This window comes from Ips typographus, linkage group LG4, assembly GCF_016097725.1.
Source record: "Ips typographus isolate SLU linkage group LG4, UJ_Ityp_2.0, whole genome shotgun sequence".
Taxonomy (NCBI): domain Eukaryota; kingdom Metazoa; phylum Arthropoda; class Insecta; order Coleoptera; family Curculionidae; genus Ips; species Ips typographus.
The window spans coordinates 8,053,708-8,074,815 of record NC_138425.1 but is presented as its reverse complement, the minus strand read 5'-3'; the positions used below and the strand labels follow the sequence as shown (position 1 = coordinate 8,074,815).

The window sequence follows — 21,108 nt, the reverse complement described above, 5'->3', positions numbered from 1 at the left end:
TAACCAATATTTGAGTGTCGTATCATTTGCAGGGTTAATTTTAACTGGAGTGATGGCGATACTCATTGGTTGTAGATTGAGAGTGGTGCGACGTAGGTTACGAAAAGGGGAGAAGTACGCCCATAATGCCGACTATTTAGTTAATGGCATGTATTTATAAGAGCAAATTAAGTAGTTTACACCCTTAAAGGTGCGGGCGTAATTCAATATTTTCGTAATTATACATAATATAGTTTCCGGTATTGCAGGTAGTTGACAGGAAAAATGTTAGTGGATGGGTGATGGTTGAGTGGTTAAGGATTACAGAACGATTAGTTGATTCTAATTCCCTTACAATGTATAAATTACATTTTTTATAGATTTTTACAATGTATAGGTAAGACTAGACCCGCAGAAGTAAAAGTGAGAAAAGTTGTTAAAAACACAGTGTTGGAACTATCAAATCTAGATTCAAACGATTTCTTTGCAAAAAAAAATTACATATCTCTATTAAGAGTTTAATAAAAGCTTGGTCAGAGAATTAGAAGTCTGTATTTAAGATGAATATAACAACGAATATTTTTGGCTCAGACACCAAGAGAAGAAATTTAGAAAAGTAGGTTCAATGCAAGACACTTCAACTTATTGAGAGTATTTAATATTGTATACTACCATGTCTTTATGGTTCTTATTGTGCATTGTATAAAAGTATACCTGCCTACTTAATATATGTTATTATTACCTAGTAAAATAAGACCTTTTCACTTTTTAATACAATACTTACCTACCGGCGGACGACACAGTTCTAAATGCAGATAACATGGAGGATTTGCGGGATATGACTGTCGGGGAATGCAGTAAGAACATGGGCCATTATCAACACCAAGAAGACTAAATTCATGATAATTACTCGAAAGCCACAAGAATTTCAAAACTCAAGTCTAACATATGACAACCCACCAATAGAGCGAGTAAATAAATTTAAATATCTATGGAACGTGGCTGTGTGAAAACTGGGAATCGTACACAGAAATCAGATGCCGGATTGAAAATGCCCGTAGTGCGTTCATGAAATTCAAAAAAGTGCTCACTAATACCGATTTCAGGTTAGATTTTTCAAATGCTATGTCTGGAAAGTGTTGTTTTATGGCATGGAGGGATTGACACTGAAGGTGAGCACTATAAACAAGCTGGAAGCATTTGAGATTTGTGTCTATAGGGGTGTACTGAGGATTCCATGGACTGCAAGAAGAACCAACCATGAGATCTTGAGAATAATCAATAAAGACCGCGATCTGTTATGACACCATTAAACGTCGAAAAACGGCATACCTGGGTCATGTAATACGCAACGAGAGTTACCAATTTCTGCAACTGATAATTGAAGAAAAGAGGAATCGGCAGAAAAAAGATGTCTTGGCTCCGCAACGTTAGGTAGTGGACAGAGATATTGCTATTTTTCATGATTATTTCCCTCATTGTACTAGCAGCCAATAAAATTCAATGAACCTTTCTAGTTCGACCAATGAGAGCCGTTATATACTGAATAAATCCCTAGTTGCTAAAATTTTACACTGAATAAACACCTCCTACCTTTTTCGAATACGTTTTTTTGAAGAACATTTGATATTAAACGAAACGGGATTTAGACACATATAAAATTTAAGCTATTTTCTTCAATATTAACAATTAATAAATCACTATTACGTAGTTTCCATTAAAAAATTACATAAATTAAAATATTATGACGTCTGATTGTCAATCTGAAATGTAAACAAAAATATACATGGCTGAACGAAAATCTGTCGTCTGCTGGGGTGAGTTCAATATTATCATTAATTTCATCACGTTTAGTTTAGTATTTGTGTTCTAACTAAGGTGTTTTCTTGTTAATAAACTAAAATGTGAGTTTTCAGGAAATAATCTTGACATATACCCCTCGGTGTTCACGTTTTATCACGTAAAATGTGCATTGGTAGGTTTTTTGCAAAATTTTGCAAAAAATCACCTATGCACAGTTTACCCGATAAAACTTGAACGTCTCGGGAAATAATCTATGAAAAAATGCAACAACTGTACTTCCTGCCTTCTAGTTTGAAAAACTGAATATTAACTCATTAGATGTAAATAAAACATTATAAAAAAGAAAAACAAATATATTTTCAGACGCACTCAAATATGACACAGTAATGACAGATCAATTGCATCATAACAAAGTTTTAACTAAAAAAATATGGTACGATAAACTTCAGATAAATACTAAATATGTCGATTAGAGAAATGCAACTCACCGCAAAATACAACACGTTTCGATTATAAAAATAATATAATATGTATATTGTAGCGTTATTAGATTGGATTAACTATCAAAATTAAAACTGTTTCATGCGTAAGTAAGGCCTGGAGTTTGATTTCGTTATTTTACCACCAGAAGTACGTTTGATCACGAAAATATGTGATGTTAAATTGTAGAGAACGACATTATTAAGTGACGCTATTGAAGACTTTAACAAACATTAACTACATCATTTGCAACAACTTAAAAGTGGACCATAAATACAATTTAGTCGCCTTTTAATCAGTTCTTCAAATCAACAACTTACCGCAGTAAGAATTAATATGTACACGAGTGAAAACTAAATTTAAAAAAAAACACAACAAATTTCTTAATAACTAACTTCTAAAAAGTTTGTACTGCAATCCCTACAAAAGACAGCTATTTTTTTCTATATTAACATTTCAGTTAAAAAACGTTTATTTACACAGAACTGGAACAGTTATTGGCCTGCGCAAGCATTCGACACTGTTTTTCCAGTACGTAGGTTTCGCGTAACAAATACGCGTTTTCCTCGTACAGATCTTTAACAAGAAAATCGTTTCGTTGCAACTTATCCAACTGTTCACTGCAAATACGCATTTGCTGGTCCAATCGTTCCTGGCAAAACTTCAGTTTAGCCTGAAGTTCGGCACGTTCGCCCCTAAACTGTTGGAGGTAATCTGTAAAATAAATCAAAGTTTACTTTTTCAAAGTTTCGCTTGTTTACGTTAGTGACTTACAGTGTAGAGCCTGTTCATTGTGGAAATGTTGTTGCTTGAGACAAATCTGCAGATGCCTAACTCGCTGTTCCAGATAATTTTTTCTTCCCATCAGATTGTTAAAGGCGCTTATTGGTAAGGCTACAGTCTGTTCACCTAAATAAAGAAAGTAGTACTTAAATATTTATGAAATATTTGTTTATTGGCGGTCTCAAACAAATTTGACTTTAGTTTGAGCCAATTGAATAAAAATAAGCATTTGTTTGTACTTGTAAAATTTCAAATAAATCTATACTCCTTAAGCATTCACTTAAAATTTCAAGTACATACACACATTTTTATTTTTATACCGGTTGACCCAATAAGACTGTTCCTCGGCTATATCTCAGAAACCGTACGTCGTATCTTTGGCGTTACAAAAATTACTGGGTAAATTGGCCATGAAGCATCCCGGGAAAATATTTTCAGGTTCTTAAAATGACCACCAAAGGTGCCAACTGCCATCTTATATTTTAAAAATTGCATTTTCTATAAATTTTGCATAACAAACTAGTAAGCCAGTGAAAACTGGCCTATTCAAAATCTTGTTTGAAAAATCAGATAAATGAAATTTTGAAGGCCATCATCGCGCGGTAAGTTTCCTAAAACTAAAAATCAATTTAGCTACAAGATGAATAAGATGTTATGCCACTTGTGTGTCTAAATAGAGTTAATTTAAGCATTATAAAAAAATATTTATTATCATACATTCATGTTGCTTCAAAAGAGGACTAAATGCATCCTGAACTTTATATAGAAGTCACTTTAATATTATTCTTACCTTCATTTTGAAAAGTAAGCCTAAACACCCAAATAAGTATACTATATGCATATTACACATTTTTCGTATTTTTTAATTTTTCAACCATATTGCAAAAAATAAAGAAACACTTTACCCAAAATGCTAGATTTGAGCCATCAAAAGTGGAATTTTGATATACCTATTTGGTTTGGGCTTACTTTTTATATTAAAAGTAAGAATTAAAGTAAGAATTACGAGAGTAACATTAAAGTGATAAATTTATCATGCGCTTCTTCTCTTTCGAGCAACATGAATGTCCTGATAATATATATTTGTTTTAAATAAAGTCTATTTAGACTTTTGGCCTTCAAAGATCCATTAATCTGATTTTCCCAATATTTGAGGTTAGGAACGAGATATTAACCCCATCTGCCCATCTGGATTATTAATTTATATAAAATATACAAAGAGCAAATTGTTCTCTATGTAGTAACAATTACGAGTTACAAAGCGTCAACAAGTATAACTTTGTCAATGAATACAAAATTTACATCCGAATTGACATATCTTCATTTGCTAAAACTTTTAATAAATTTGTAGCAATGACAGCACAATTACCTTTCACTACCAAAATTTTAGTATGAAGATTTCTGATATACAACTTTAATTTATCAAATTACAAATAACCGTGTCAAAAATCCAACTGACCTTTTCTGAAATACAAGAAACTATTCTAAAATAAAATTTGCAATTTCTAAAATCAAAGTTATTATTCTAAAATTGAATGTACCGTTTCTGAAATGCAAGTGATATTTCTAAAATCCATCCCATGGTTTCTAAAATTCGAATAACGCTTTCTAAATTACATATGTAAATGGTGTAAATCACATGTGTCACCACCCAGGGTAAACTGTCAATAAAGTACATTTAACATTTAATTAACAAATTAACAGTCATTATTTGCTCTTGTTTCGATCTTACACTGTCTCGACTACAAAATAGCTGACATATGTATACACTTACCGTGCGAATGAGGCTGCGGTTGCTGCATGTTCGTCGAATCAGTCTTCTTATTATCTTTTTCCGTGTTGGTCTTCTTGTAAATATTTTTGTCGTGTTTTCTCGTTCTCTTAGGCCTGCAAAGACTTTAGATACTTAGATAAACCGTACAAATTCTTAAGAATTATTACCAGCTATGCATAAATTATTTTTTGAAATTACTATAGTAAAAGATAGAATACCTGCATGGAGTGTAGTTTTGACTAGAAGCCGACACAGTCAAGTTTCCTAATGAAGCAGAATTTGCTTGATTAGTAAAAGCCCACGTAGCGGCTGGTAAAGAACTGGTTGTTGAGGCATCAGTTTCAGATCTAACAGTAGATTTATCCCAATTTAAGCTTGAGAATTCCATTTGAGATTTGTTTTCTGGAGGTTGCATTTCATCCGAAAATCTGTGAAATATGTATGTTAAGTACAATCGGCATGTTTAATAAAATCCATGTTATACCTGCAGGTCTGTTCTATTACGTAGCTAGTAAAGTTTTTCATTTTATTAACAGCGCGCTCTTCCTCCGCGTCCGCGTCAGCTTGCACGGCAGCTTCTTGCATTCTTTGCTGTTTTAATTCCAGCTCGTTTAATTTCTCGTGCAAAATACTAATTTCTTCTTCTTTTTTGAACAGCTCGCCTTCGTGATAAGCTTTGAAATCTTCGAATTCCTGTTCCAGGTCGGTGAACTGTTTCTCTAAATTTTCAGTTTCCATTATTGGAGGCAGACGATTGTCGACCATGTCCTTAAATAAATTACCCATTAACGCTGAACACACTGAATAACTGAAAAAAAAAACCTGATTTTCGTATTGTTCCTCATACTCCCTCATCTTTTCTATAACTTCATTTAATTTTTCATCGCTGATCTTTTGTTCAGCTTCGAAAAACTGCCTCTCTTCATTAACTTTACTCTAAAGAAAATCAGACAAAACACGTTAACTAGCTTTAAGACTTTGTGTTAGCAAAATACTACCTGCCAATAGTCCTCACATTTTTCATACTCATTTTTGAGTAATTCTATACAGTCTTCAAGTTCAGTACATTTGGTCGTTAGATCTCGATTTGCCTCTTCCAGTTTAAGTACATTTTGCTCCACTAAGGTTATGTTCAAATCAGTCTGACAACCTTGTTCACTAAAGCTCTTTTTGCTGAAATGTTTTATTCCAAGAATTAAAAAAGGATGTTCGATAAACAAGTAATTATTAGCTACTAATACAATAATTAAATGATGATGAGAAAATGATTTTTATCTATTCAATGGTTTAACAAGGTGTTCACAAGAATCGTTTTCTATTATATGACATGCCATATATCGATCAGTCTCGTAATTCATAAAACCAGAGCAACTCATGCATTAAGACATAAATGAAATTACATTTTCACTTGTCTTGAAAAGGTGTTAATGCGTTTATAAAACGAAACATCCATCAAAACTTACCAGCTTAAGGTTTCTTCCATACCAACATCCTGTTGAGATTCCTTAGAAACCAACAGAGTACTTTCTAATTTCTCACACACATACTTAAGCATATCACAGTTTTTGCACTCTACGTCGCTGCCCATCACTTTACTCATTTCCGTTTTGGCATCGGAAATGATTTTTTCCAACTCTTTAACTCGGCCGGTGAGTTGCATGGTTGCGTCTGTCGAAAGTTTGCTTTCCTGGATAAGAAAAAAACCATTCTAGTGTAATATTTACTTAGTTTGGTAATTTTTACCTGCTGTTTGCAGTACACACTAAATTAGTTACTAGTCAAACCAAGCTTCTCCATAAAAACAAAAAAACAAAATAAAACAAACAATGCATTGTGAAGACAATTTATTGAAACTAGAAGCTACAGCAAGCATTACGTACAAATTCAAAATTAAATGGGAAATTACGGAGAAGCTTCGGAATGATAGCACTTTAGTTAAAATAGTAACTTATCACTAGTGAAAAAATGACCAGCTTATTAGTTAGGTTATTGGTTAGATGGCAAAGTGTTTAGTAATTACATAAAATGATGCTATGAAACCCCAGCTTCTCCTTATGTGTTCTTAAGTGATGAAGTCATTTTAGTCATAGTGATGACCCACTGGGAATGTTACTATGAGAGAGTATGAGTATTTGTATATACTAAAATGTCTTCACTACTTTGAGGACAGGTCTTAAATGTAGCAAACTTGAACATGCGTCTAGTGCAATTAAATAAGGTGTTTTACTATGGCAATCACAACTTTTTTCACCTGTAGTGTTTTTATGTGTAAATATTTAAAATAGTTCGAGCCAAGAAAAGACGTGGCTGCGACAAAATTAAATATTCGTCAAATCAAAATTAGCGACCGTATGTCGTATAAAAAATAAATAAATAATTAATTTGACGGGATTTTAAAAACCCAGTAGTTAAATATAATAATAAATACCTAATATTTAGCGTCTTTAAAAGACTATTACACTTAAATAAAACAAACAACAACCTTGTAACAAAAAAATGCGTTAGCACACAAAGCCAATCGTAATAAAGTTAGACCGATGCATATTCAAATGGTGCTTAGAACATGTTCTATCTTACCTCGTTGGTAGGTACAGGTATGTTATGCTGCTTGAGCACTTGTTCCAGAAATGCTACCTTAGCCTGTAACCTGAAAAAATATTTAGAATTTAGTTGAAAAACACTTAATTGTCCAGCTTTTACTATAATACTAGACATAAATCAAAACAATCTGGTTCCCCTTTAAAGGTGTGTGTGTTCGGATTAATGCAGCTCTCACACTGCCTAATACCAGCGAGAATAAATGGGTATAAGTACAGTGTAACGAGTCTTATTCTCAAGGAAAGTATCGCCATTAGTTTGATTGTGATTAATAATAAGTAATTTTCTATAAAGCGAAGGGAGAATCCTCCCTGAACACGCCCACGTAAACTCCAGTTCCTGGTATTAACAAAGACATGCAAAATGAATTAGAGCTGATCAAATAGAACACAGATATTTCAGGAGTACATTGTAATTACTATATTCGAGTAAATTAGCCTACATTTTTCCAACCGTTTGTTAATTAGCACTATACATGAACTGTTTTAGTGGCAATAAAATCGTTTTACAGTGTATAAGTTTGCTGTTAGGGTGTTTAACCAAAAGCACAACCGGCTTATCAGCTAAAGTAATTCAGTTGCGATAACCATTGCTTTAATTTTAATTCATATTAGTAATATAACACACATTTTGTGTTTAAAGGAAATCGATTTCAATTTCTGGATTGTTTTAGTCATGGCTCTATTTAATCAGTTCTAAAAGTTACCCTAAGCAAAAACTTACCTGTTGATTTCCTCATTATCACAGGTCGAGTTCGATAAAGATTCGGGTTCGGTGTCGAATCCGCTTTCGCTTGAAGTGAAAGGAACTTCCAAGTTTTCGGGAGTTCTTGACTTGTAACACTTGCGCAATTTGCCAAGTCGCGGACTACCATCGGCTGGAACAATATTGTAACGTGTCAATGTTTTGTCAACAACACTAGAAACTGGGTTCAATGTTACAGAGTTTGTATTTACAAATAACCGCGAAATTGTACAGTACGCACGGTCGAAACAAAAAACGTAATACATATCTAATCTTGGCATAAATTTCAATATCTTCATGTTGCTATTGAATTCCGTTTGAGTCGAATAGAAAGTTCACTTCACACGTATACATGACATCAGACGTTAAAAATAATAATTCGCGTAGCGGTAACCTACTACAAACAATACTAGAACGCTAAATAATTCTTTAGGATCATTGGTGATACTGTGATAAGATGATTAGAAAGACGTGATTATTTATTAATCCACTTCAACAAGCTATTTAAAGATTACGTCGCAATAATTTCACTGATTATATAATTAAAACTTGACATTGAATGGGAAATCTTTAATACGTCACAGAAACCAACCAAAACTAATTATAATACAATCATTTGAAAACTTGTACAATTTACAACCACCCATAGAATCATAAAAATGAGAGGACTATTATATTGAAAGGCTATTTACCGACAAAGAACCTTTCATTAAAAATGCCACTAAAGACAATATACAAAGAAGTTTTGGATTAACATACCATCATTTCAGAGAGAAAATTTTTTGATAGTTTTAATCAATTAGGTAAATGCAAACTTGATAGTCTATTGTTTTAAATCAATAACAAAGTTTATTTAAATTACATTACTTTTTTTATATTGCCATTGTTTCCAAAACTGGTAGGTAAATTTTATACTTTATTATTTGTTTTTGGTTAATAATAGTTTACAAGAAAAATGTAGCCAGTTTTATGTTACAGAAACCAATGTTGAACTTATAAAACTTACCATAAATTAGTTTTTATTTTTTTCAAGAATAGACAGCTACAATAATTAATAATAGTTATGAACACAAGAATAGAAAGGGGTAGGTATTAAACGAACATTATCAATCAGTTCGCTATTAATTACCCCTATACACAACTCTGTTCTCATGACAAAGAGCTTACACTACTCTATTAAGTATAATAGATCAACATTTCCTTAAAGCTATTAATTATTTATCTTTTTTGGCTTATCCCACATAGACCGAAGAGATAAATGATCACTAAAATAAATTAACGGTTTAATATTCGTGTTATAGTTATTAATGGAATCAAAACATAACAGTAATGCAAATAAAGTAATCCATTCGGAAGAAAACCGCACCACATCAATCTGGTTATAAAACAAAACGTAATTGCAATTCAATTACCTGATGGTAGGAAATCAATGAACACGCAGCCAGCAGTTTTAAAATTAATTGTGAGTTATGCACAGTCACGATTCACAAACTTGTTGTGTAAAGAGAACTTGAAAATAAAACCAAAGCGTCGGGATAAACCTCAATAACCCGTTCAGGTAGATGCACCCCCTTAACTGAGTTTTACACCTCTAAACGGCCACAAATGTTGGTTTACAACTTAACAACAGGTTATCCACTAAAAATAACCCTGTCTAGACTACGCTGGCAAGGACATTACAATACCTGGTGCCATGTCCATCATTCAATAATTTTTTTAAAAATACATTGATACCTTCGAAAGTAGAACACGTGAAAAATAACAGTACCGAAACTATACAGGGTGTCCCGCGAGGTAAGAGAGAAAAATTCAATGTGTTCTTTAGGTAAATTTGAGTCAAAAATGTCCTATAAACATTAATATAGCTTTGGCACAATAACACTAGTAAATTTTAAAAAATCATATCTTGACAAGGAAGCATTTGCGGACCCATGTTTATAGGACATTTTCGACTCCAATTCACCTAAATAATATGTAGTGAAATTTTGTCCCTGACCTCGCGAGACACCCTGTGTAATATAACAATCTCATTTCTACTGAACACAGTTTAAATATAGTAGTAGTCCACTAAATCACGTTCCAATTAACAAAACGTACTTATACGGAAAGCGACTACATTCTACTAATAATTATTAAGCATAATCAATTCAAAATAAGTATGTCAATATTAGAAAAATTAATTAGCATACTCCTTGAAAAGTTGGACATAGGCAAATGGACTTTTTCGCACCCGTCATTTACCCAGAAATCACTCTTAACCGGTCACCATTTACCTGGCCACTTCACACATCGCTGCTTAGAAATAGGTATATCATTCAAATCGTTACCGTGAACAATATTTCAGGTTAAGGATAATTATTCCCGATGTTATCGGCAATGTTTCCACCAGAGGCTGGCGTATCTCTAAACACGTCGATACAATTTATGTACTGGCATAGAGAAAGACAAAACAACACAAAAGAGACGGGATTGTAATAATAGGATGGAAAAAATTGAACTGTAAGGTATAATTCATTATGATGGCCTGGAGCATCACTTGCGTGACTGAAAATTTTTTAGAGATGAATTGCTACCTGTCGTTTAAGATAAATGAACCCCAAAGCTATGTTTTGTATAACTTTAGAAGTTGAAAATGTGACCTACAAGTCACTCTTGGAACTAAAAGAAGTTCCTGTAGAAGTCAATTATTATTGAAATTTGCATTTTAAAAATCAAAGCAATTTTAAATGCATACATTTTGCTCGTTTCTTAAAGTTCAAATTAATTCCCTTTCTAGAGAAGTGATATAGAAAACTCACCTTGTGTTGTATGCACTAAACAATGTTTTGTTTTGTAACGTGAGTGCACTTTTTTAATGTCTTTTTTCTTATACAACCGACATTAGAAACTTTAAATGATGGTATTTCATGCTACAAGTGACTTCGATTTTTCACCCTTACTATGTCGTGTAACGACTACCCTAGCACGTATTATTAAGTTGAATGCCACCGTAGAAAATAGGTTAGTCCGAAGTGGCTCGACGTTGAAGAATTTCAATAGATATGGATTTTCTATAAATGTATAAATTCACAAAAATTCTTACCGGTGGCAGTTGGCGACATAACACACACATCCATCACAACCATGTAAATACCCACTAATAAACACTGCAGCGGAATCACATCGCGCATTAAACTTTCTCCAGTAAGTTGAACTTCTTGGATTTTAATTAATTCCAAAAAAGTCTTGCGGCAGCACAAGTTGCCGATGTAATAATGATGTTCATGCGATGCGCTTCCTTAAATTGACACGCGATGCAACAAGTTAGCCATCTGGGGTATCTCATTTAAATAAATACGTCAATCAGTATGATTATAATTTGTTAATGAACACTTCACAAGTTGTAGATCATGAAGCACACGTCTTTCTATGTATTCGTAAAAAACAAACGGCACACTAATTGAATTGGAATTAATATTGTCGATTCCTTTATTTTTTTCAGAGTGCACTTTTGTTAAAAAAACTTTAAAGCACTTTAGATCAACGAGATCTTTCACCAGGTGCGCGACACAACTTCTTCACCGGCTCCGAAACTAACAATGGTTTTAATTGAGTATTCGAACACACCGAAGCTGCTTGGTATAGCTTTTGGTGGCACGTACACGGACTTCACTTCGTTTAACACACCGTTTGTTTTTAAATAAATCATTTTTCCTAACTCTGATAACCTTCGAAAAATAGGTCTGCTATCTGGTACTTGATCCCTCTAATAAAACTGTCGTATTATAACCTTATCCACCTCCAGAAGCTTTCCCAAAATACCCACGAGATTTTGATACTAATCTGATAAATACCAGAGAACACGAGTATGACAATCAATAGAACAAATTCAGGTGCACTATCTCAAATCAAATGGTAGTGTATAGAAGCTTTACAAAGGTCGACTGGTTTTTCGATTTTGTTAAAGACTGGTTTACGTGGGGAATGGTCGTTCGGTTATTTAGATCCGCACCGCCAACACACTTGTTGCGACTTGCATGCGGAGGTTTTTCTGAAAAGATGGGTAATGTATTCAAATAAATTCCTGACGGAACGACCATTTCGAAAAATTAATGGCCCATACAAATGTCAAAAAATGACTTCGATACAAGATTACTAGTTGTACGATGTTTATTTAATGTTCGAGTTGCGGTGATTGTTTTAAACCAAAAACCACGATGACAAGACAATAATCTTTGCGGGTTTATCACCAAGTAAGTTACACAACAAAATGTTTGTGTAAACGTTACAAAATTCAATACTAATCATATAAAATTCAATACTGTTTACTTTCAAAAAATAATTATGATCATAATCTTCGAGGCTTCCACGATCCTGTATTATGTGGGCAGTAAGTTACAATCGAGTCAGCGACCAACAAAGAGAAAGCACTTCAATGATTTATCGGACTTATTATCGGGATATTGGCCATAACTCAAAAACTACTGGCTCGCATTAGTTCCGAGAGAAAACCACGCGCCTTTTAAATAAACTTTTTGTGAACAATAATAATAGTAACCGTTGTATGACGATATTGCGGTGTAAATTTAATGCAATAAGGCGGTACGAAAAAGTTTTACTGTTTCTTCCGAATAAAAAACCGACTGATTCGTGGAACATAATACATTTATGGTACGGTGTTTTTATTACTTTATCAATTTCAAATTTATAAATGCATAAATATCCAAGAAATGCAATTAACCCAAGATCAACCAATTTACGCTGTTGGAAAAAGTCTGAAGCGGGCGATGCTGATCTTATTAAATAGATTGTGAATAACTAACTTAATTATGATTATGAGCATTTGCAACAAAATACTCTATTATATTTCAATAACAATGCATTTGCCTAACATATTAGTGTAATGCCTTTTTCAGATTATTTTGATAAATTTTTTAATTTTTGATTTTATACTTCAACTTGTGAAATCCCTTGATACTTTCTTGCAAATAATCAAAACTATATTTAAGAATAAACAAACGCTATTAACTTTCTGAATAGTATTTTCAAGACTACAATAACGTTTACTATTATTGAAATATTTCATATAAGATACGAAAAATAACCACTAGACAAAAAAGAGCATACATCGTTAGGGAAATAGAACTTTTTACTATTATGGCATGTGGGTTGTTTGAAGTTTAATGAATTATTCCTCGCGACATCAACCTTATAAGGAGAATCGACATTCTTGACACTCATCTTCAGGAATGTTTCAAAAAGAATGTGATCACACACAAGTGTGCTTTTACGCAACTGATTAGCTTTTTGTTCTTGTTTTTTGTTTTGCAAAGAAAGGTGTTTTCTTTAAGTTTTATGCACATACATAAGGTGTTAATGTAATTTAGGACAAAATAACAGTTATTAAATAATATTTTTTTAAAAATTGTAACTATAAAAAGTAAAAATGATAACTTCAAAAATTGAGAAGTCCATATTCTTTCAGTGGAGTTGTATGAGTACAAAAGGTAAGGAAACACGCAGTCGTCTCCACAATATTTTATTTGAACCTTCAAAGGATAAGGCCTACTCAACTAGTTTTTGACATATAAATGACCATCTTCAGGAGCTCAAATCGCAAATCAAAGCGCCGGCTGTCTTCCCCTTGTAAAAAGACACAGGCCTTATCCTTTGAAGGTTGAAATAAAATATTGTGGAGGCGACTGCGTGTTTCCTTACCTTTCGTATTCAAAAATTAAGTTATCAATCCAGCAGTTTAGTTAAATCATTATATTTATTACTTATTTCGTTTTTTTATGTAGGTGATGAAAACCTTATGAACACTTACCTACCATTACCACTCAAAGATTATAAAAATCTAGAATTTTTAAAGCGATTAGCAACGTTCTCACTTAATTACGCATTAATACAAATACGCAAACTTAAAATATAAATCTAAATGATCTTGACAGCACACATAAAGTAATTTGTAATTTTTTAAAACTCATATTAAATGTTTATTTTCAGACTATAATTGTTAACACCTGATGATCCTTTCATGTCATAATTATTATATTTTAATGTTTTCATGATTATCAGTACCATTTTTTAAGTTTATACTTTACTACATGTTTTTAATTCGCTGTAGCCCTATTATTGAGTCCAGAGTATTAATTGAATTAGGTAGCAAGAAGTAATACACCAACTCTCTGCTTTAATAAGAAATAGTTATTTTCAAAATTGACAACCATTTACCTGGTCACTTGTAACAACTTGTTCACTCACAAGTTAATAACGAAACTGATCTGCCAATATTGTGATTCTTCAATAGTAAAAAATAAACCCGTTTCTGATAATTGCGAAAAAAAAATAAAGGCACAGTCTCCACCCTACCGAAGTTATGATTATACAGGACTTTCTGAGGAAGAGGCAATTTAGTCTGCTATGCACCCTACACTCCGAAAAGGCATTATCACAGTTTGGAAAAAATAGAACATATTCCTTCTCTTTTCTATTATATTTTAGGAGATTACCCACACCAAGTTCCCAAAAATAAATCTTACCAAGTACCATAAAGTGTGCAAAAATAAAACGGTACTTACTCATTCGAAGCAACTGAATATCCTTACTAGGAGAAGTGTCACTTCTTCTTTTGGCGCCCAATCCTATACTCTCGCAAATAATCGAGATATTGTCCTCTTCCATTGATTGATCTAAAGTATTGTAGTTCCGCGTGGGAGTGCTGCTCGCCTTAGACTTCATACTTTTCACCTGAAACCAAAGTTATTTAACGCCGTACATTATCAATAAATCAGCCACTTACTTGATTGCTAAGGCTTTCAATTTCAGACTCCATTTCATCGTTTCGGTCCTTTAACTCCGAGTTTTTGATTTGCAAAGCAGCCAGTTTAGCGAGCAAAATTTCGCTCTCTTGTCGTTCCATTTCGCTACATTTTAACGTCTTAGTTTATAGGATTTTGATTTCAATTTTTTTCTTACCTCGCCCTTTGTTTTTCTGTCTGAAGTAGCCCTACTTTATTCAATAGCATCCCCTTATCTTTTTCTAGATCCCCAATTTGGCAACTTAAAGTTTGGTTTTCCTTCTCCAAATTTAAGGAATATTTTTGCGCCACAATCAGATCATTTTTTAATTTAACCGTTTCTGATTCGAGATTCATTATTTTGTCTTCCAAGTTTTGGTTGATAAAACTTAACTGTTCTTTGTCTTTAGAACATTGAACGGTCATCTCTTTTAGCATATCTGCGTGACGCTGCTCTATTAACTTCACCTAATTGAACAAACAAGTGAATGAAATTTGCAACTTCAACAATTTTAGGTTTAAAAATCTACCTGATTGAGTGTGTTTTGTTCCATTCTAATGTGATTATCGTCAACTTCTTGGGCCAGCAAAGTGGCCCGATTATTAGCCTCCGCAACGTCTAGTTTCAATTTTTCACGTTCCGCTTGGAGTTGTTCCAAAATATTTCGCAGGCATCGTATTTCTGATTGATACAGGATAAGATTAGCTTGTAGTAAAGTTATATGAGGACTCTGGTATTCTTCCCTGGTGCTTTCATTGATAGAACGGGTTTGTTTTTCCAAAACATCTGCTAACTCTGAAAATTTCATTCAAATTTCAAGATCAATATACATACTACCAAATATTTGATGAATTAAAAATTTCACGTACTACATATTACAATGTAAATTCATACATTTTCATATTTTCCATGCTTCCTCGAAAATATGTACTAAGTAGAGTAAAATTAAACCAGGAAACTTACCAGCAATATTTATCTTCCTGGAATCAAATCCTAATTCGTGAACCAATTCCTTTGGCGAATGAATCCCGACATTCTCCCACATTTCTATTAACGTGTCCGCGTTTATAAGACCATTTCCGTCAGGTCCCAGAGTCACGTATTGGAATGTTTGCGAGTCGGGAAATAACTCGTCAGAGGAACGTCTAAAACGAGAATAAATTCTGAAATAACTGAACGGCCGGGAACTGAAACAAATGTACCTCAAACTAATGGAAGAGTGGTTCCTAATCGTCAAGTCTCCACCCAAGACGTCAAACCACGTTTCATCCCTCTGTATCACCTCCAGAACTTCTTTGAAACTGATCTTTCTGTCGTAGTTTACAGATAGTTGCCTGATGATTTCGTCAGCTAATTTATGAAGACCTGCATCAAACATGTTGACACTTTATGTTGGAAGTTAATATAGTTAATACCAAACCAACCTATGGCATCACAAACTAAAACTAATTCAGTTTGATTCAAGTAACCATCTTCTCCTACTCCAAGTTTTTTCCACGCCTCACGCAACATTTCTTCAGTGCATATTACTTCTTGTTCGCTTGGTAAATGCGATGTAATAAAGTGGTTTTCCTGAGAATTGTTCATGTCTTTATGACCGGGCAATGAGGTACACCTACAAGGAAAACAGGAATTACACGTCATTAATCATTATTTTGAAACAAATTTACAATAAATGCATAGCTTCTATTTCAACTGAACAAAGCAAATTAAACATAAAAAATTTACTACCAGTCGTAGTATTTCCAAAGACTTGCGTTGTTTACTTTCAAAACAACATTATCTACTTAAAGAAATTCAATTAAAACGTGTATAAACAAACGGATTTGATGATGCAAGCGGAATTGTTTTAACACTACCCACTTAAAAGAAAACTCTTCAAGATAGACTTACCGCTTTAGTTTGTAATTGGTTTTTCGTTTTTTAGACAAAACTTCGCTTTGCGAATTAGAACGTTGCACTGGTGATCCAGTAAGTTTTCCGTGACCACTTTCGTTTTCGTCATTGTAACCTGGGGTGACCTCTTCAACGCGCGGCCTAAAATATTAAAACTACATAATTTCTGTGCTCTGCGACTTAAAACCATAAAGAAACACACCCTGACCTTGTTCTCCTCCCATATTTCTTACTTCCATAAACATACTTTGGGGAAACTTCTCGGTCCGGTGAACTTTTCTCCACAGGAATGTTCTCCTTTGTAGGACTATCGCAGGAACTTTTATTGTTTTGCATTTTACCTTTATCGCAAATCAATCTCAGAATAAAATCAACCTGTTCCAGTACGACTTACCAAGCAAATTCAGTAAAGCTTCTTTAAATTCGCTAAAACTCGCTCTAGGTCGTTTTTCTGATATGAGACACCGGATCAATTCACCGCCTTGTTCCTCCAATTGCAAGGTGAGACACAACTGAATTAATCCGTCCCTGTCCAAGCTGCCGCAGTTATCAATGTCGTGGCTGCTAAAGACTTTGAGAAGTTGTTGCTCATAGGGGTCCAAGAGGCTAACGGGGTCCATTGTGGGAATTTCGTTTAAAAGGGCTGAGAAACCTAAAATTTGTATTATTTGTTTAGTTAAGTTTATAAGCGCAATTTTCGTTATGCTACGCCAGTTTAATGATGTTAAACTAAATTGCGCGGATACAATTTTCAGTGGCAGAATGACTTGCAAGTGCACGCTCATTTTCGTGTAAATTGTCACCGCAAACCTGTGTAACCCCAATATATCTTTAACTAACATATGTATGAAACTACGCATTAAATTATAATAATTATAACACTCCGCTTTTGAAAACAATACCTACATATTTACAGACTGTCCAAGTGTATAGCCCTTGAAAAACTCTATAACTTATAGCGCACTCAACTCAACTTTGAGACACAAAAATCGATTACTAATGTTTATTGTTTTCACTTCCTCTACAAATGAAAATCAATAGTCAGACCTGCTCATTACATTAGAATGAAATAAAAAACTCCAACGATGACCTAAGCATTGTATTAAAAATCATATTTGCAATATCAAATGAGTGGGAGTGTTTTAATACATAATCCTTGACCTACCCATATTAGAGTTTTAAAAATTACAATGCTTTCATTTGCTATGCACACTGCAATCGAGGCGCTTAAAAATATTGTAAGTTTCTTACGGCTGATTTGAATTTAAAAGAGGACAATTCACTTAGCATAAAACTAGTTATTCAGTGGATGAAAACCATAAAATAACAGAAATGCTTACCACCCGACAATAATACTAAAATTTATATGCGGAGCTAGATTATTATCTATTAAACCGTAAGTCACGGTGGAAGAAAGTCACGACAGTACACGTGAACCACATGAGTACGTTGTTACCACACACACCTTAAAATGAACATTCAAAGGAAAAAAACATTTCAACACGACTTTACTGTCTCATTCACTTGGAGCGTATGGAAGCTAGTTTGCGATTCAATGGTTTGTTGCGGAACAGTGAGATCTATTTGTTTTACACGTAATATGTTACTAATTAGTGAATCGATTGCATTTTGTTGCACTGAAGTAACGCCTATTAGGATGAAACAGTTGCCTGTGCATGAAACATACCAAAATGCATTATTCGCCTAGTAGTAATATTAATACTACCTGAATGCAGTTAGAACTGTGCTTGAGTACGTATTTATAATCTAAACTACTTCCTGCTAGGCTCATCTAGCATTTATAAAGGAAGTGTGGAAATTCTTATTCATATTGAAAGAGCACATGTGTTTAAACAACAAATCTAGGCCAGTCAACGGCTCTATTAGCAGAAAATCACCCAAGCAACAAAAGATTTCAATTGTAGAACAGCCTAACCCAAACTGCTCCTAGTCAAAATGTCAAACATATTAAGCTACAAGGTTGTGGGCAAATTGAGTACACAACAAGAACAAGTTAAGCTCTATGAAATAATAAGAACTCTTGAGACATACCGCATAGTTGCCCACGTACCTCACTACTTCACCATATTAAAGACACTAGCACAATAAAAATAAATGTACGTGTAGTAAAATTAACATTCAACTATGCAAAATATTCAGACTAAGCCAAACATTCGTCTAAATTTATAACGCGGTGCACAAGGGCACATGCATTTTGATTCACTCACATAGGGGACTAAATTTAGCGGGTCCTGGCCACACAGGAAATGTAGAATTGAAAATAGGCTCCTCCGACAAAATTGAAAATTCAAATTCTTGGTGTCTCACAAATGGTCTTCAGTGCCTTGTAACAAAACACAAAACCATCGATTTCTCTTGTGCTTAAGTGCTTTGCTACGTGCACATGTGAGTAAATATAAAATCGTTTTCGGATTGCAAAATCGTATAAAACACTTCCTCTGGCCTTTCAGATATAATAATAATTATATTAAATGGCTGTGGATGGTGAATAAATGAATAAGATCCTGTATTTGCCTGTTTCAGTAGCACCGCATAGCAGTAATAAAACTGTAATTAAGCCGGTTTAAATCAGTAGATAAATAGAAAGGATAAAATGAGAGTCATGGAATCAGGAAACAACTTGGATACCTTCCTACGCATTAAAAAAGAAATTTTCACCTTTGTTGTAATTTTACTAATTGTCTGATTAAAAAAGTAATTAGTCTTTTCAGACGTTTTTACAGTACAATAGCCATTGTCTAAATATGCAATAATCAATGTGCCAACCAACTGGAAGTGATAAAAAGCTACTAAATCAAACAGATTGTAAAACAGAACATGCACATCTTATACATTCTGATTTGTAATAGAAACTTATTTCCTTATTGAAATTTCACAACAAATATTTTTGTTTTAATATTATCAATCAAGAAACCAATAAACGGGACTACCTCAACCTAAACTTTATGGGAAAATTGTTAATTGTTTGTTTGGGAAAGTTCTGTCATAAAAGATGAAAGTAAAATTTCATAATCATCTAATTTATGGTATTTACAGTTTAAACCCCTAATTTTTCTTTATTTACCTAATAAACCTTTTTATGGTTTTTATTTGATAATGCTTGCCTGCTGATGGATGATACACTTTTGACCTTATTAAACTGGTTACAAACATGTACCATAGAACTTTATCTGTATTTGCTAAAATATGAGTATACTGGGAATTTAAATAATTTCAAGCATTAAATAGACAGTAGGTTAGGTACTCATTACATTTTGTAGGTCTAAAAACTACTGTAAAATTTAATTAAAAGTAACTAAACTTGATGAAAGCATATAGAAAGTGAAAAAAAATTAGTTCAAAGAGAAATCAGACTACTGACTACTTAATACAATTAATTCATGTAAAGCAGATTTTATGCAATTTGATACCTGTGCAGTTTCTACTTTTGGTGATGTGTTTAACTCTATTATCTAAAAATGTTGAACAGTCAAGAATGAAAAAAAAATTGGAATATACTGTCCTTCAGTAAGACATCAAGAGACTAGAAAACACAACACTATTTTATATACAAAATGTTTTTCTTACAAATTATCTTCATCTTATCTAGAAAAAAATAGCTGAAAAGATTGTCTTTAATCTTAATCTCCCTGTCTTAATAGGGTATTAATGCAGGACTTATTTACACCTAACAAATAAATTCTAATGATAACTTAATGAGTTCCTAATTGATCACCAAATTGTTTCAGGTAAATAGTGGTTAGAATAGCTATTTAGGTAAAAAAAAAAATTTGATTTACTACCACAAAATTCCTCGAAACCTGGTACAATATTTTGAAGATGGGGAAAGACCTTACACACAATTATTGTGACCCGCACATTGTATACAAAACCTTAAAAAAATTATAAATAACAACCAAACAACTTGCAAACAACCTATTTTTAAGACAAAATGCTTGTCCTCATTTCAAAGGAAAGTCTATCGAAAAGCTGAAAAAAGCTTAATAAAAGATGAGAACTATTTTTATATGTTTGCATTCCGATGATGTGAAAAAATGTCGGCGCCCCACCTTGAACCTACTCTATTAAGCAAAATATTAGACTTACCGAAGGTACAATCACCGATCTAATTTAAATTAATATATGGATAGGACTTCATTAATGAACTGATACGAATATAAACAGTCTACATAACGGGATTATCCCACGGAAGCCTGGGTTTCTCAAGAACGAACGTCACTTCAAGAAAAAACAATTCGACCAAAACATCA

At 33.3% G+C, this 21,108-nt stretch overlaps 2 protein-coding genes across 7 annotated transcripts in view; one reads left to right on the top strand and one right to left on the bottom strand.

The window, feature by feature from the left end:
* The window catches only part of LOC145728535 (uncharacterized), a 13,857-nt gene extending 11,216 nt beyond the window's left edge, over positions 1-2,641 (top strand). The window contains exons 12-13 of one of the 2 annotated variants that reach the window (XM_081978845.1): positions 33-190; positions 249-2,641. In XM_081978845.1, coding sequence (XP_081834971.1) covers positions 33-160 — 128 coding nt within the window. In that variant the 3' untranslated portion in view covers positions 161-190; positions 249-2,641. Of the gene's footprint in view, positions 1-32 lie in introns of both variants that reach the window. The other variant, XM_081978843.1, reaches the window with a different exon arrangement.
* On the bottom strand, positions 2,120-21,108 carry Nin (blastoderm-specific gene 25D). 5 transcript variants are annotated; one of them, XM_081978838.1, is made up of 21 exons: positions 20,945-21,108; positions 17,232-17,489; positions 17,040-17,178; positions 16,835-16,978; positions 16,366-16,556; positions 16,144-16,306; positions 15,905-16,086; positions 15,471-15,736; positions 15,119-15,408; positions 14,943-15,066; positions 14,722-14,890; positions 8,141-8,294; positions 7,397-7,466; positions 6,283-6,506; positions 5,818-5,992; positions 5,642-5,755; positions 5,304-5,587; positions 5,038-5,247; positions 4,820-4,941; positions 3,037-3,171; positions 2,120-2,976 (listed from the first exon to the last, which is right to left on the bottom strand). In XM_081978838.1, exons 2-21 carry the CDS (start codon positions 17,455-17,457, stop codon positions 2,738-2,740), a joined length of 3,621 nt encoding a protein of 1,206 aa, XP_081834964.1. In that variant the 5' UTR covers positions 17,458-17,489; positions 20,945-21,108; the 3' UTR covers positions 2,120-2,737. The 5 variants fall into 5 exon arrangements, with proteins under 5 accessions (XP_081834964.1, XP_081834966.1, XP_081834967.1 ...); XM_081978840.1 differs by having other exon boundaries at positions 17,046-17,178; XM_081978841.1 differs by having other exon boundaries at positions 4,820-4,932; positions 20,945-21,107.